Genomic DNA, 13,503 nt, shown 5'->3' on the forward strand with positions numbered 1-13,503 from the left:
AAGATGTTATTTTAAAGCTGATCTGGATAATACTGGACACTTCTGTGATGCATTGAACAGGTTAATTCTCCTTGATATTTGCTTGCTGACATAGGTTGTTTTCTTAGTGTTATGCCTTTTCCATCCTTGACTTTACTAGTTTCAGATATACAAGTCTATACATACAAGAAGGTACTGTGAAATTTTTACCTGAGCTAAAATTTGTCATGGAACATGATTTTAGACACAGCTTACTTTAAACCACAAACAGAGAGAGGCTGCTGTAAGTTTGAGTCCACCCAAAGTGAAACATTTTGTTTTGGCTTACGTTCAGATCCAAAATCACAAAAGAATTATTCTGTGTTGTTGCTAACATGCAGTCACTCTTGCCAGAAGAGATATACAACCTTTTGGCTCAAGGTAGTATCTTTAAAGGGCCCCTCAGCACCTGTATTTGTCATTTTTAAATGAAGACCACTAACTTACAGCATTTTGACAGCATCAAATCAAAACTCCAAATTAAACAGTAGACTCAAACTCATATGTACCCTGAAAAAACTCAGCCTGTGTCTACATAGTGTCAAGACCATTTTAATTTATTATTTTTTACAGAATAATCTTTTTCTAAATTGGATTAATTTTGTTTTGCTATCTTTTGTACTTTTTGAAGTTTTTCTTGTTGAACCTGAACATCTTAATCAACCATTGTAGTATCAGGAGATGAAATTATATCATTGTTATTATCGACTACTGTTTGGAATCTGATCTGACAAATTGGTTTCTCATTAATCTTTCTCACATGATAAAAAATTTGGAGTCTTAGAGGTATGTCTGTATTCAGAATCTAATATTTTGCCAATGAGAAAAAAATCTTCAGATCATATGGCTGGATCAGAGTAGTGTAAGAATAGTACCTGTTGAGAAAACGTGAGGGATTATATGCAGATATAGTCATCAATTTACTAGTTTTAGAAGAGTTAGGTTTCCTCATTTTGACCAAAATATCAGAGTTAATCAAGGTTTCTAAAATAACTAGACTCAGATCTGTCACTTTAACATTAAGTTGGAATGTTCCTGTGCAGGTTTTTTTCTGCTAATATAATGCAGATTGACGTGATATTTAGAGTAAGATAATTTTAATAAAGCTAACCATGTAGAAGGTGGAATAATTATTGTGCTTTTTGACCACTTGTACGTGATCACTTGGAAACCTTTAAACAACTGAGCTGTTGTCTAGTGGGTTAAAATCTTCCCTGAATGAAGCCTGATATTTTCTGTCAGCTATTATTTCTCAGAAGTTAGCTAACAAACTTTTATCTCAACATAGCATATGAAATGAGAATTTTCCTTACTTTTAATGAAATGCAATAGAACTTACCTACATACAGAATTCCCCTTGATCTTACTGATGATTTTGTGATAATATGCCAAGGAGCTGAACCTTCTTCCGCACCCTTGGCAACTGAATTTCACCTCAGGAAATGTTATTCTGATCACTACAAGAAAAGGGGCTTATTTGTAGAAACCGGGCAGGTGATACATGCCTTCAGGACAAAGGAAACCTATATACCAGAAGTTCACAGTGATGAACAAAAGGGAGGATGAACCAGAAAATCTATTTCTTCTGTAACGTTGTGAAACATTACCAATGATACAGAGATGTTATACACTATTTCACCCTCTAGACAGCCTTCAAATAGACAGGGTTGCAGAAACGCACAAAGTTATGTGATACCGAGTGTGATGCTTAGTCTGGGTACTAAGTTTCTGGATTTTTCTTAAATGCCTAGCATTACTACAGTTCTCATTATTACATTCCTGTTCTCACAGAGCCTAATTTAAACCTGTGTAACTGCTTTTATTTAAGCAGAAGAAAAATAACTAAAGTTTGTTTTGCAGTATTTTTCAATTTATAAAGAATTGTTTTACCAATGCATGTATAGAATTGTCTTACATGTTTAATTATAATAGAGAACTTTCTGAAAATTTAACCCCAATTTTTTCTCAAAAGGGAATGCATATAGTATACAAGCTCGTATGAATATTGTGTATTAGTTTCTCCTACAGTGGAAAAAAGTTAAGGTAGAGAAAGATGCATCTTCTGTGATTCTTTATATTAATTTTATGAAATACTTGTATATAAAAATATTGGTATGTGTTTGTAATTTATTGTGTACTCTGAAGGTGTTTCAAGTCTGTTGAGTGAATATTTTTTTAGGATAGAATCATGCATGTATTACTGTGTATGTTAAATCAATGACTATGTTCATGTAAGGAAATAATGCAAATCTCTTTTGCTTATGTGGTCTTGGAATTTTTGAGGAAGATAGTCAAGCACGCGTGCTGCCATGTTTCCACCAGAATTTAAATAAGTGAAACAGTTGTAAGATAACAGCCCCAATTTATGGTGGTGACACAGTAAAAAATTATTGCAATTATTCCTATATCTTCAAAAGAAAGCTGCTTCAAGTTTTTAGAGTTGCCTTGATACATAAAGTATATGCCTGATTTTCACAAAGACAAGTCTCCTGAAAATCAGGGTTATTAAACATATCTCAAGTCAGGCACCAAAGTTATCATAACTAACTTTTGTTAAGGGAAATCATCATTCTTAAAAGACTGAAAGAAAAGAAAATGTGGTAGTGGTTTAAAGATTAGAGAAAATTAAATACATTTTAGAGAAAATATACTTTTAAAATTGAAATTAACTAAATTTTATACAGGATTTACTTGACAATGCTAAAGATTGTCTGTGTACTGATTTCCCTGAAGTTGGCAAAATAATTCCCATTTAAAATATTGATCTTGTTTATTTTGAAATCCTTTTGTTACTTGTGTGTCTCTTTCTGGTTAAAATCTGTTTGGTTTGTTGCAGTACATGGCGTTTGGGAGGAATGGTCACCTTGGAGTTTGTGTTCATTCACATGTGGTCGAGGCCAAAGAACTAGGACAAGGTCATGTATACCTCCCCAGTATGGGGGAAGATCATGTGATGGACCTGAAACACAACATAAACCTTGCAATATTGCACTCTGCCCTGGTGAGCTCATATAGCAACTCTCTGCTTTGTTATAGTGCATTCGATGTGGGTTGTTTGTGATTTCTTGCCCTTTGCACACAGGAAAAAAAAAGTTTTGCAAAGTGAGTAGACAAGGTAATATTGTTCATAATTCTGACTGTAGTGATTAAAAGATACACTCAGGATAGTAACTCTGTTCGAGATACTATACAAGCAAATAATTTTTAATTTCTTCAAGATAGTCTTCCTGTAGGGCATGAGATGTTGTGTAGGAAAACTTGATTCAGGATCAGTCTTAGAGAACCAAAAGGCAAACAGCTTTCCAAGTGTGGCTTAAAGGGACATGTTCAGAAGTCACACAGTTTGTGTCCACCATATCCATTTGAATTATATTTGCTTAGATGTTCACTGTAATTATTTATTCATCATACAATGAACATATTTGGGAAACCATAAACTTTTAATTGTTATTAATTTATTAGAATGTATATTATTTACATGTGTGCAGAGAGAAAGGCTGACACAATTGACGCAATTACTAGGGCATTTTTTGAATCCCAGTTATGCCCTTAAGGTAAGGATTTTAAGTGCCTCATTTCTGGGAGTTAGCTGCTAAAAAAAAATACCTCTAACCAAGTAAACAATGCATGGACTTCATGTTAAACCTTCCATCCACTGAAATTGAAACTAACTAAAAAAAATGATCTATTATTTCAAAATTGATTTTAAAATTTTTGTCCATAGGTTATGATTAATTTTGACCAAAATTTTCAACATGTGTATATATAAGTATATATGTATATATGTATACACATGTCTGTATATAATATATATATAATGCCTAAGTATTACAATGAGTTCAATAACCATAAAGAAGATTATATATAATAATAATTTATGGTTATTGAACTCATTGTAATATTTAGGTATTAAAAAGGTTTCAGGTAGCTGTAGTGTGAGAAATTTCTTTCATGAGTTCTGTCTGACTGTGAAGGTTACCCTTGCAGTAACCTTGTTGAATACCCACAGTTCACAACAGTGCTGGAAGTAGCTTCTCCATGACTGGAGCTCTTCCTGAAAAGGATTGATGGACATTTCATTACTAAATGATTGTTTGATGATTTGAAAACAGAAATTAAGCAAAAAGTGGAACTTAGTGCCTCGCAGAATGAAAATTAAATTTCTTACATTTTTATTAAACCTGAATTTTGCTTTTCTTCTGGTCAGCAAAGTATACTCCAACTTTAGGACAAAATCTGTGGAAAAGTTTTAGTCTGGAATGCAGCTGCAAAATTTTTGAATTAATCCATTTTTTGGCCAAGTTGGCAGCTGTGCAATTCTACATGTGCCCACACAAAAGTAATTAACATGATATATGAGCATGAAGCAGAGTTGACAACAAGAGAAATGCCAAATAAAAATAGCAGAGAAGAAATTAATGTATTCAGTTCACTTCAGTATTGCAAATAATCACAAAAGTTATTACACCTTATGTGTCAAAATAAGCAGTTATTTAGGAATTCTGCATTTTGAACAGTCATTTGTACCTAAATGACTTTTACCAGAGGACATTATATACTGGTTATTTTTAAAAGAAAGAGTTTAAATTTTTGCTGAATATTAAGATTTGCTGTAATTTGAATGTTCAGTTTTATAGGGGAATCTTCATGGTGAATTCTTTAGTCTTTTAACAGTATTTCTGAAATAGTAAATTCACATGCTATTTGCTCCTAAAGATAAAGAAGGAAGATGTATGAAAAATATATGAGAAGCCACGGAGTGAGTTTTCTCCATAGACACTATAATAATTGATTCGATCTTTCCTACCCTAAATAATCCTATATATCAATGAATAAAACTGAAGAGGGTGCATTGAAATGTAATTTCCATAATGTTTTCCTCTTCACATAAAGCTTTTATGATTAATGAGTGCAACTAGCTTCATGTTTGGAAAGATTTCCATTTTCTGCTGAATAAATTATCAGGGTGCAGCTTCATAGCTTGAGAGGCATCTGCATTGAGAAGTGGTTCACAATCAGGCATTACATAGAATATTTAATATAGAACTTCAGGGAAAAACCTCAGAAACTCTCTTCCTTTAATTCACTGGTTGCTGAGATCCTGGGCATTAGAGATACAGATAGTATCTTTGAACTGTTCTGTGATTACTGTCAGACAACAGTAAAATAGTTCACCTCCATATTTCACTGAACCACTCATACAGACACAGTATGTTAAATCACTCACTTAAAGATTGTGCTTCCTATTTTAATTATTAACACCATCACATTAGGAAGCTGCTATTCCAACCCTCCTTTGTAAGAATCCTGAAATCATGGGTTGGCAAGTGTGCCAAGTGAAGTTACTAATTTTCTGATGTGGTGCTATGTCAAAAGTATTTATAAACCCAGGCTTTCAAGGATGACTATTAGCCAAAATTGTATTACAACCTACACTTTGAGTTTATATTGGGAAACTGCGGGTGCAATGAGGAACTGATGATTGCTGAAGTCTGTATGAGCACAGGATTCTGAATTAGCACAATCAGTAATGAAACATTTCACAATGTTTACCCATGTTCAAAAATACTGTCAAGTCCTACTATTATAGACCATATAATTTTTCACTTGTATGAAACTTAATTGGTTTATATTTTTTATTACTTTGTTTTTAATATTTTCATTTACATCAAGAAGCTTTCTGAAATTAAAAATAACAGTCTTAATCCTTTACTCATAGGAATATTCATGCCAACTCAAATGTATGGGCTAATACAAAATACAGAACTGGTCACCATATCTATTTTGTTTAAAAAGTCAACTTGACAAATTCAGAAAGAAGCTTATACAATATGCAAACACAGAAGCAGAGCTGTTTCTGTCCTACATTTTATCTCAAAAGAATGTTGAGGAACTGGGATCATTTACGTTACAGGGAGGATGACTGATAAAAGTATATTCAGCATTATAAGCATAGAGAACAGAGACTGCATGTGAAGCAAAGTGGTAACTCCTGTTTTCCTTTTCCTATTCAACTAAAGACCTAATTTCACAGTCAGGACCAATAATCTTATAAGCTGACCCATCTGAGTTATCACTGCAGCTGTAATAAATCACTTTGAAGGTGTCAGGGTTTCCATGATACAAGATTAGCCTCCACTTTTGCCTAAAAAGACAAGACCAGTCTTTTTAATAAGGCCTTGTGTTTAATAAGGCCTTTCAAACTATATGGTATGTGAGCAAAATCATAATTTATTCTTTATGAGTGTACAATTAGACAAGATGAAATATTCTTTAATTGAAGAAAAAGGAAAACAGTTTTATATCATTTTGAAGTAGCTGATAATGGTGGTTTCTGTGTTTGATTGCTGTAAGAAGTCAAGCGTCTTCAGGCTAAGCCCAGTACGAGGGGCTGCATTCAGGCCTAAGTTGAAACCCCCTTACCTAGAAGGAAGCCGCGAGGCCCTGCCTGGCTTAGCTGGTAACTCTGCTGTGTCCATCTCTTTTGTGCCTGCCACGGCAGTCGACGGACAGTGGCAGGAGTGGAGCTCGTGGAGCCAGTGCTCAGTGACCTGCTCCAACGGCACACAGCAGCGGAGCCGGCAGTGCACGGCAGCGGCCCATGGCGGCTCCGAGTGCAGAGGGCCCTGGGCCGAGAGCCGGGAGTGCTATAACCCCGAGTGCACCGGTGAGTACCGACTGGCGCGGGGAGCTGCAGTTCTACCTCTCCTCCTCAGGAGAGACACAGGGGCTGGTCTTGCCAGTAGCTCTGAGCTGGAAACCCGGGGTGTGCTGGCAGGCCCCCAGGCCGCCACCGGCTTCAGCGGGCTGCAAGGGGGCAGAGCAGCTGCCTCCAGAGGGAGGCCTAGGGCCTCGCTCTTATTTGGTGAGCCACCTGGAGATAAAAAGCTAAAGACTATGTCTCGAAAGACTGCATGACAGGTTGCATATCACCTTTTTGGTTTTATCACCATTTAAACGACATTCAACAATTTTGGAAAGATATGTTTGAGGCCTAAAAAAAACTTGAAAAGTGTCTTGTGGACCTAGAAAGTGAACAACTATGAACTGATTCCCTTTTATGTTGAGACTACTTAATAATCCACTGGCAGTATAAAAGCAACCTTCCAGGGTGGGTAAATTACATTTATAGCTACTTTTAAGCCTCATTTGCACTGTCACAGAATGTAAAAATCAAGCTCCTAAAATATCACATGGAAAAATATTTTAATTTAGTTTTTTAAAGGGTAGTTACGCATGTTGTGTGTACCATTACCGTACAACAGCATTATACAAGTATACAGAAAAAAAAATACAAAAGGGTCAATGCCTGTTTTGCAGTCTAAGTGTAAGTTAATGTGCACCAATTTTTTTTTGTTTTATCTCAAGAAGCAAGTCATTTAGACAACAATCCCATATGTAGGAGCCACGCAGAGACTTCCCCATCTTCCCCTTGCCTCTATCTACCACTCTGTCACTGTTAGTTGTATCGGGGGGGCTTTCTTTTCTTACCCATGTAGAAAATAACCTATATATCCTTCTTTAAGTTGCCACTGTAACTATATTTTTCCAAACAGCAAATGGCCAGTGGAACCAGTGGGGCCATTGGAGTGGCTGTTCCAAATCCTGTGACGGTGGCTGGGAGAGACGGATAAGGATCTGTCAAGGTGCTGCTGTGACTGGACAACAGTGTGAAGGAACCGGAGAGGAAGTTAGAAGGTGCAGTGAACAGAGGTGTCCTGGTGAGATGCAAACATAATAATTTTTATTATCTACACTAAAGTATGAGTTTCTTTAACAGTCATCTTTAGAAGAGACGAGATCAATGTCCATAGAGCAATAACCATAAAGAGCCATATCTGACCTTGCTTTAGACAAGTCACTGCTGTTTTTCTCAGTAGAGTTGTGTCTATGTAGCTAGGTATCAACTAGCCGTATTGGATATATGAGCAGTAGTAGAGAAAATTAGCAGAAAAATATTTCATTGCCTAGGGATGCCTACATTATTTGGGCCTGTTGTGATAGTACAAGGGGTAATGGTTTTAAACTAAAAGACGGTATATTTAGATCAGTTGTAAGGAAGATATTTTTCACACCAAGGGTGGTGAAACACTGGCACAGGTTGCCCAGAGAGGTGGTAGATGCCCCATCCCTGGAAGAATTCCAGGTCAGGTTGGACAGGGCAACTACAGCAACCTGATCTAGTTGAAGATGTCCCTGCTCATTGCAGGGGGGGTGGCCTAGATGACTTTTGAAGGTCCCTTCCAACGCAAAGATTCTGTGATTCTATGATTTGGAGTGGTTATGATATGCCAGAGAAATTCTCTCTGGATGCACTGTTTCTGAGAATATCAGGGTGGTTTTGTAAATCATGGAATTCTTTTTACCCCGTGTACAAGAGACTTCTTTGTAATACATTTAGGGTAAATTTCAGTGCAGTAAAAAAAAGGGAAAAAGCGAACCTTTGTGTACTGTATAGAATGAATGGATACATGAGCAACATTTTATAAAAAGGAAAGTAATTTAAAATGAAAAAGGCACATCTTTTCTGTCTTAATATAACGCTTAAATATATTTGTTTGCAGCACTTTTTACTTTGTCCTCCCAACAAATTTAAGTCTCTCCCACAGAAAGCTAATAAAAGTGTACTTTTGAGCTTCTTCAAAAGTGATGAATAAACAAGAACAGCTGGTGAACCTGATCATATTTATCTATAAAGACACATTGTCCTGAAGTAAAAGAATGCATTGTTGGATAGATGTAAGATGACAAAATAAAGTGTAAGTAGTGTGGGATGTCTTAGCCATTCACTTGAACTGCAAGCCAGGAAACAACAAAAATCAATTTAGCAATCCCTTTGACTTCTGGACATTTCAATGGTTATGTTCTCTGCTAGTCAGAGAAAAGACTTAAATGATGGGGAGGCTTTGGGTCAGGAAATGGGAAATGTATCAGATGTAAATTTTATGTTATCAAGCTCACATTTTCATAGGTAGCATGTTTATCCCTTGACAGCAATCAAAGAACAGTTTTCAAGGTGTTTGCGGTACAGTAGAACAACGAATCTCATTTGAAGAACAAAAGGACTATTTGTAGTTATAATGTTATAATACTATACTGGAGAAGTTAACCAAATTTTACTTACTTCTCAAATGATCTCTTTAATTTTAATAAAACATTCATTATTGGAAAAGCAGTATAAAACAGTATTTGTATTGGATTCCTAAACAAATTAAAATTCCCATAGTTAATGCCGACTTCCTCTATCAAAGCACAGCACTAAGAGAAGGTTAATGTGAATCTTCTCAATAAGCAGGCATTCAGATCAACCAGACTCTGATTATAAAACCATTCTTGTAATAATTAGCATTTATGTATTTAAAAGAAAAACTATACTGCTGCAGTCCAATTTTCAAAGGTTGCCACCTGCTGTTAATAAAATATTTTACAGATGTATTTACAAGTCAAATGCACACAGAGCTTTATTTTCTATTTGATAAATTTATTTACTTGATTAATTCCAGATTAGAATCAGTATGCTTATAGGAACCATAACCTAAAGAACCTTTTAACAACATATACTTGTGCAGATTATACATGAATAACAGATTTAATTTATATGTTTCTAGACTGACATTTACTGGAGTATCTCAAATTTAAATGTAGACATTGGATAACTTACCAAAATTTTATAAAATGATACACAGATTTACATTGTATAAACACCACGCAAAATTGAAAAGTACTGTACAGAGATGATTGTTCAAAGTATAAGCAAATTTTATGATTTGTATATTTTTCTTCCATAGCCCTAAAATAGTTCAGAAAAGCTGTTTTTGTCTTGGTGGTTTCTTTTTTTGTGTAAGTCATTAAGGAACATAAGAGACTAAAATGCTAATTTTTTCTTATATTAGCATTGCTTTACCATTAGTGTAAGACCAGACCCTCAGGTCTCTAGATCTGCATAACGTATTTGTAAAGTGGGTGAATCTGCATGCATTTGTTCACCCAAAGCTTTATAACAGAAAGTTAAATTATAGCTGACTTCAAACTGTGGAAGCAAAAGGAGAATAAAACCTTTTTCTGTTATGTTGGCTGCTGTTAAGGTGCTCTGCAAATAGAACTGTTGACTTGGCCGACCAAAAATCTTGATGGGACTTTTTGTAGTTTGATTTCTGCATTATCTGAATTTTATACAAGATTTTCTTCATAGTCTATGAGTGATTCTCTTCAAATGGTTCGGGCAGGGACTGAATTACATCAGACATTCCTAGAAGCTGAATACAAGCAGCACTAAGAGAGGCAAGGTCAGAACTATTATCTGAAAGTTAGTTTCTTAAACAGCTTGGTTTCTGCACAAATATTGAGTACCTTTCTTTGTGATTTATTTCTATTCACAATTATAAATTTTAAAACTGTGGTTGTTTCCTTCCATTGTGTAATATTATGGGAATGAAAAACAAAGATCTGAAGATATTTTGGCTTCAGTCATTGCTTCTTCGGACATTTGGGATATAACAAAGTTAGATCTCACTCCCAGTAGGTCAGCAGTGTCAAGGATTTAGTACTCTGCACTCAAAGTATCCTTTTGTGGAGCATAACTTCAGAAAACTGGGAAGAAATACAAGAAAGGAAAAAACCTTCTAGATTTGCTAAGCTGCTAGGCACACAGGAATCACTGTGGAAAACACACAGGATGAATTAACAATAGGTCTGTCCCATAAGAATAAAGGAGACAGCTAGGTAAGAAAAGAAACTGCAACCCATGACTGAAAGGGAGTTACATCGCAAACTGATCAGGAGCTTTTAGAGAAATTTGTAAGAGAAATAAGGTAAGTCCCATCAAATGTGTCAGTAAAAACTAAGAGATGTGAGAACTGAGAACAAAGTACAGTATTGTTCAGGAGAGAAGACTTCTGTAAATTTATTTTTATAAAAATAAGACCATGTTCTTATAAAAATTTTAAGAATATCTTAGATTCCAATAATATAGTATCAGTTTCCAGAAATACTTAATTCCATAATAGTTAATTCTAGAATAATTCTGTACCTGTTCCAATATTTATGCTTTACCCAGATTTTACTCAAAACAGGTCCTCAATATTTTTCTCATAAACCTATCATCAGTGGTAGAAAACAGAATATAGGAATTGTTTTGACCAAAATATTAGTGAAAACAACAATAGACTACCTTAGAATCATAGAATAGTTTGGGTTGGAAGGGACCTTTAAAGATCATCCATCATCATCTTTAAATGTCAGAGGAAGACTGCTTCTAAACCACTGACTTTGTTGAGTGTTTGTGCTTAGGTAGGATGAATTCAGGCCTATCATTACAGGGATATAACGTGGTAAATTTGAGTACATGCTTTGTGTGGGAAGATATTGCTGAATCACATCATCAGTGAAAGAGAGATCTGCTTTTTATTTGCCAGTTATAGCAAATTAAGTCAGTATTTGCTGTTTGCTTCTAAATTTTATCTATTCTCTATAATTTTATACAGCTAACTCACGTGTTTCTGTGAGTGTGTTATGAATTAATTGTGCCATAGTTACAGAAATTCTTGAACTGGTCCTGAACAAAGCCAGCAGGGCCAGAGAGGCTTTTTAACTCAGATACAATACCATCCAGCGTGACTGTAATATCTCCATGGGCAACATGGGTTGGAGCCGCACAGATGCTTTAATGTGGGTGGATGCCTGATCAGTAAGTTCTGCCAGATATACTTCAGCTTTGGGAAGAATTGGTTTGTTTTTTATGTGCAGCATTCCTTGATCCAAGGTATTTGTACACTGTGTTGAAAGGCACATAGGTACACTGCACAGAGTCAGCCAGGGACCGGGCAAACTTCTTTGCCTGAGCTAAGTGATACCTCTTCCAAGCTCTGACTTACTCCCACACCTCTTTCCTCATAACTCTGGGTCTTGGGAGTGCTTTTGGTTTTGAACATAACACACAGGTGTACAGATTATCTCTGGCACTAGGCTAAAGTTCAAGTGTAATTTCGAGTCCTGAAAAGTGTGATGCAAAAACACACAAGTAGTACCCTTCCAAATAAATGGGAAATCTCTGGTATTACCTGTGAATTGTTAACATAAAAGAGAAAATATGGTGTATATAAATATGCATATATATGCTTCCCCCCCCCAAAAAAACCCCCACATTTAACATTCAGTATTTGGAGGGGAGTAAGAGTTTTAGTTCTGAGAATCAACAACTAAAGTGTTGATTAGTGAACACAATATGTTTGAAATTGCCACAGCTGCATGACAAATATACTTCTCAAAGAGCTCTAAGCTTTAGCAAATTTATGTAATTTATAATATTACCTCTGTATTATGTTAATTTATGCACCCCAAATCAGAACATTTCTTTTGTTTATAAGGTCATAATAGGATGGTAATTGCATTTGTTTATGTCACCAGATGGCTTATGTTTATCAAAATCTGGCTTTTCCTATTGTAACACTGGCCTGATGCATTCACTTTTTGGGCATGAACTTGGAATTTATCAGATTTCAGTAACTAGCATTTGTCAGTGTATTAAGTTGTGAGACAACTTGATGTTTGCTGTGTTAATCTAATTTACTCAACAATCATAAACTGGGAACCTACAGTAAAAAATACAAAGGAATCTGTAAGTTATGACTATGTGAAAATAAAACATGAAACATTTGCAGAAGCTTCTTTTTCCCCATGCACTTCTGTTACTACAAAATTGTGAAAATATTTTTCCTTTTAAATGGTATTATTGCAATAATCAGTAAAAGGCCATTTTGTTTTATAGATACTCAGTCCCACATTATTGACTATACTTGCTTAATTACCAACTCGTACTGAAACACATTTCAAAGAAATAACCTGCTCTTCAGACTTCAGAATATACAGCTCTCTTCTGATACCTTTAACATACTTAATGTTTCAACTGTGGTTTCAGAACTGATTCTTTCACATACAGTTTAAGTTTCAGAAAAATCTTTTAAAAATTTAGTGTAAGATAGTTGTCACATCTTATAACATTTTAAGTATCATCTAAAGAGTGTTTGTTTGCTGAAGAAAGTAAAGGAACAGAATATATGAAATAAATGCCATCAAAAAGACAGATGTTATACAAAAATTACAGATCTTACATTTTTGCATTTTTGCACTTCATTCTTAGAATTAAACCAAAAGATATTAACATATACATCTCAGGAAAAATTAAGACAAGGTTGAAGACTTACTTTTCTGATATAAAGTATCTGTTTTACATTAATGTTTCTATTTAAATTCTCTTTTCTAAATGCCAGCACCTTATGAAATATGTCCTGAAGACTATTTGATGTCAATGGTGTGGAAAAGGACCCCAGCTGGGGACATGGCATTCAATCGATGTCCTCTCAATGCTACAGGTACAGTATTCCTTTGAAATTATATGGTGATAAAAAAGGGGAGAAATCTGTTGCATTGTGTTCTAGCCATAATCATTACTAGATTCATCTACATATGTATATATGCATATATGTG

At 35.1% G+C, this 13,503-nt stretch overlaps 1 protein-coding gene across 1 annotated transcript in view; it reads left to right on the plus strand.

Moving 5' to 3' along the window:
* ADGRB3 (adhesion G protein-coupled receptor B3) overlaps positions 1-13,503 on the plus strand; it is a gene marked incomplete at its 5' end in the record, with an annotated part of 485,010 nt that overhangs the window by 199,074 nt on the left and 272,433 nt on the right. The window contains 4 exons of the mRNA XM_081997317.1: positions 2,855-3,019; positions 6,521-6,685; positions 7,575-7,739; positions 13,287-13,388. Coding sequence (XP_081853443.1) covers positions 2,855-3,019; positions 6,521-6,685; positions 7,575-7,739; positions 13,287-13,388 — 597 coding nt within the window. The remainder of the gene's footprint in view (positions 1-2,854; positions 3,020-6,520; positions 6,686-7,574; positions 7,740-13,286; positions 13,389-13,503) is intronic.

The sequence above is a fragment of the Phaethon aethereus genome (assembly GCF_964289735.1).
Source record: "Phaethon aethereus genome assembly, chromosome: 3".
NCBI lineage: Eukaryota > Metazoa > Chordata > Aves > Phaethontiformes > Phaethontidae > Phaethon > Phaethon aethereus.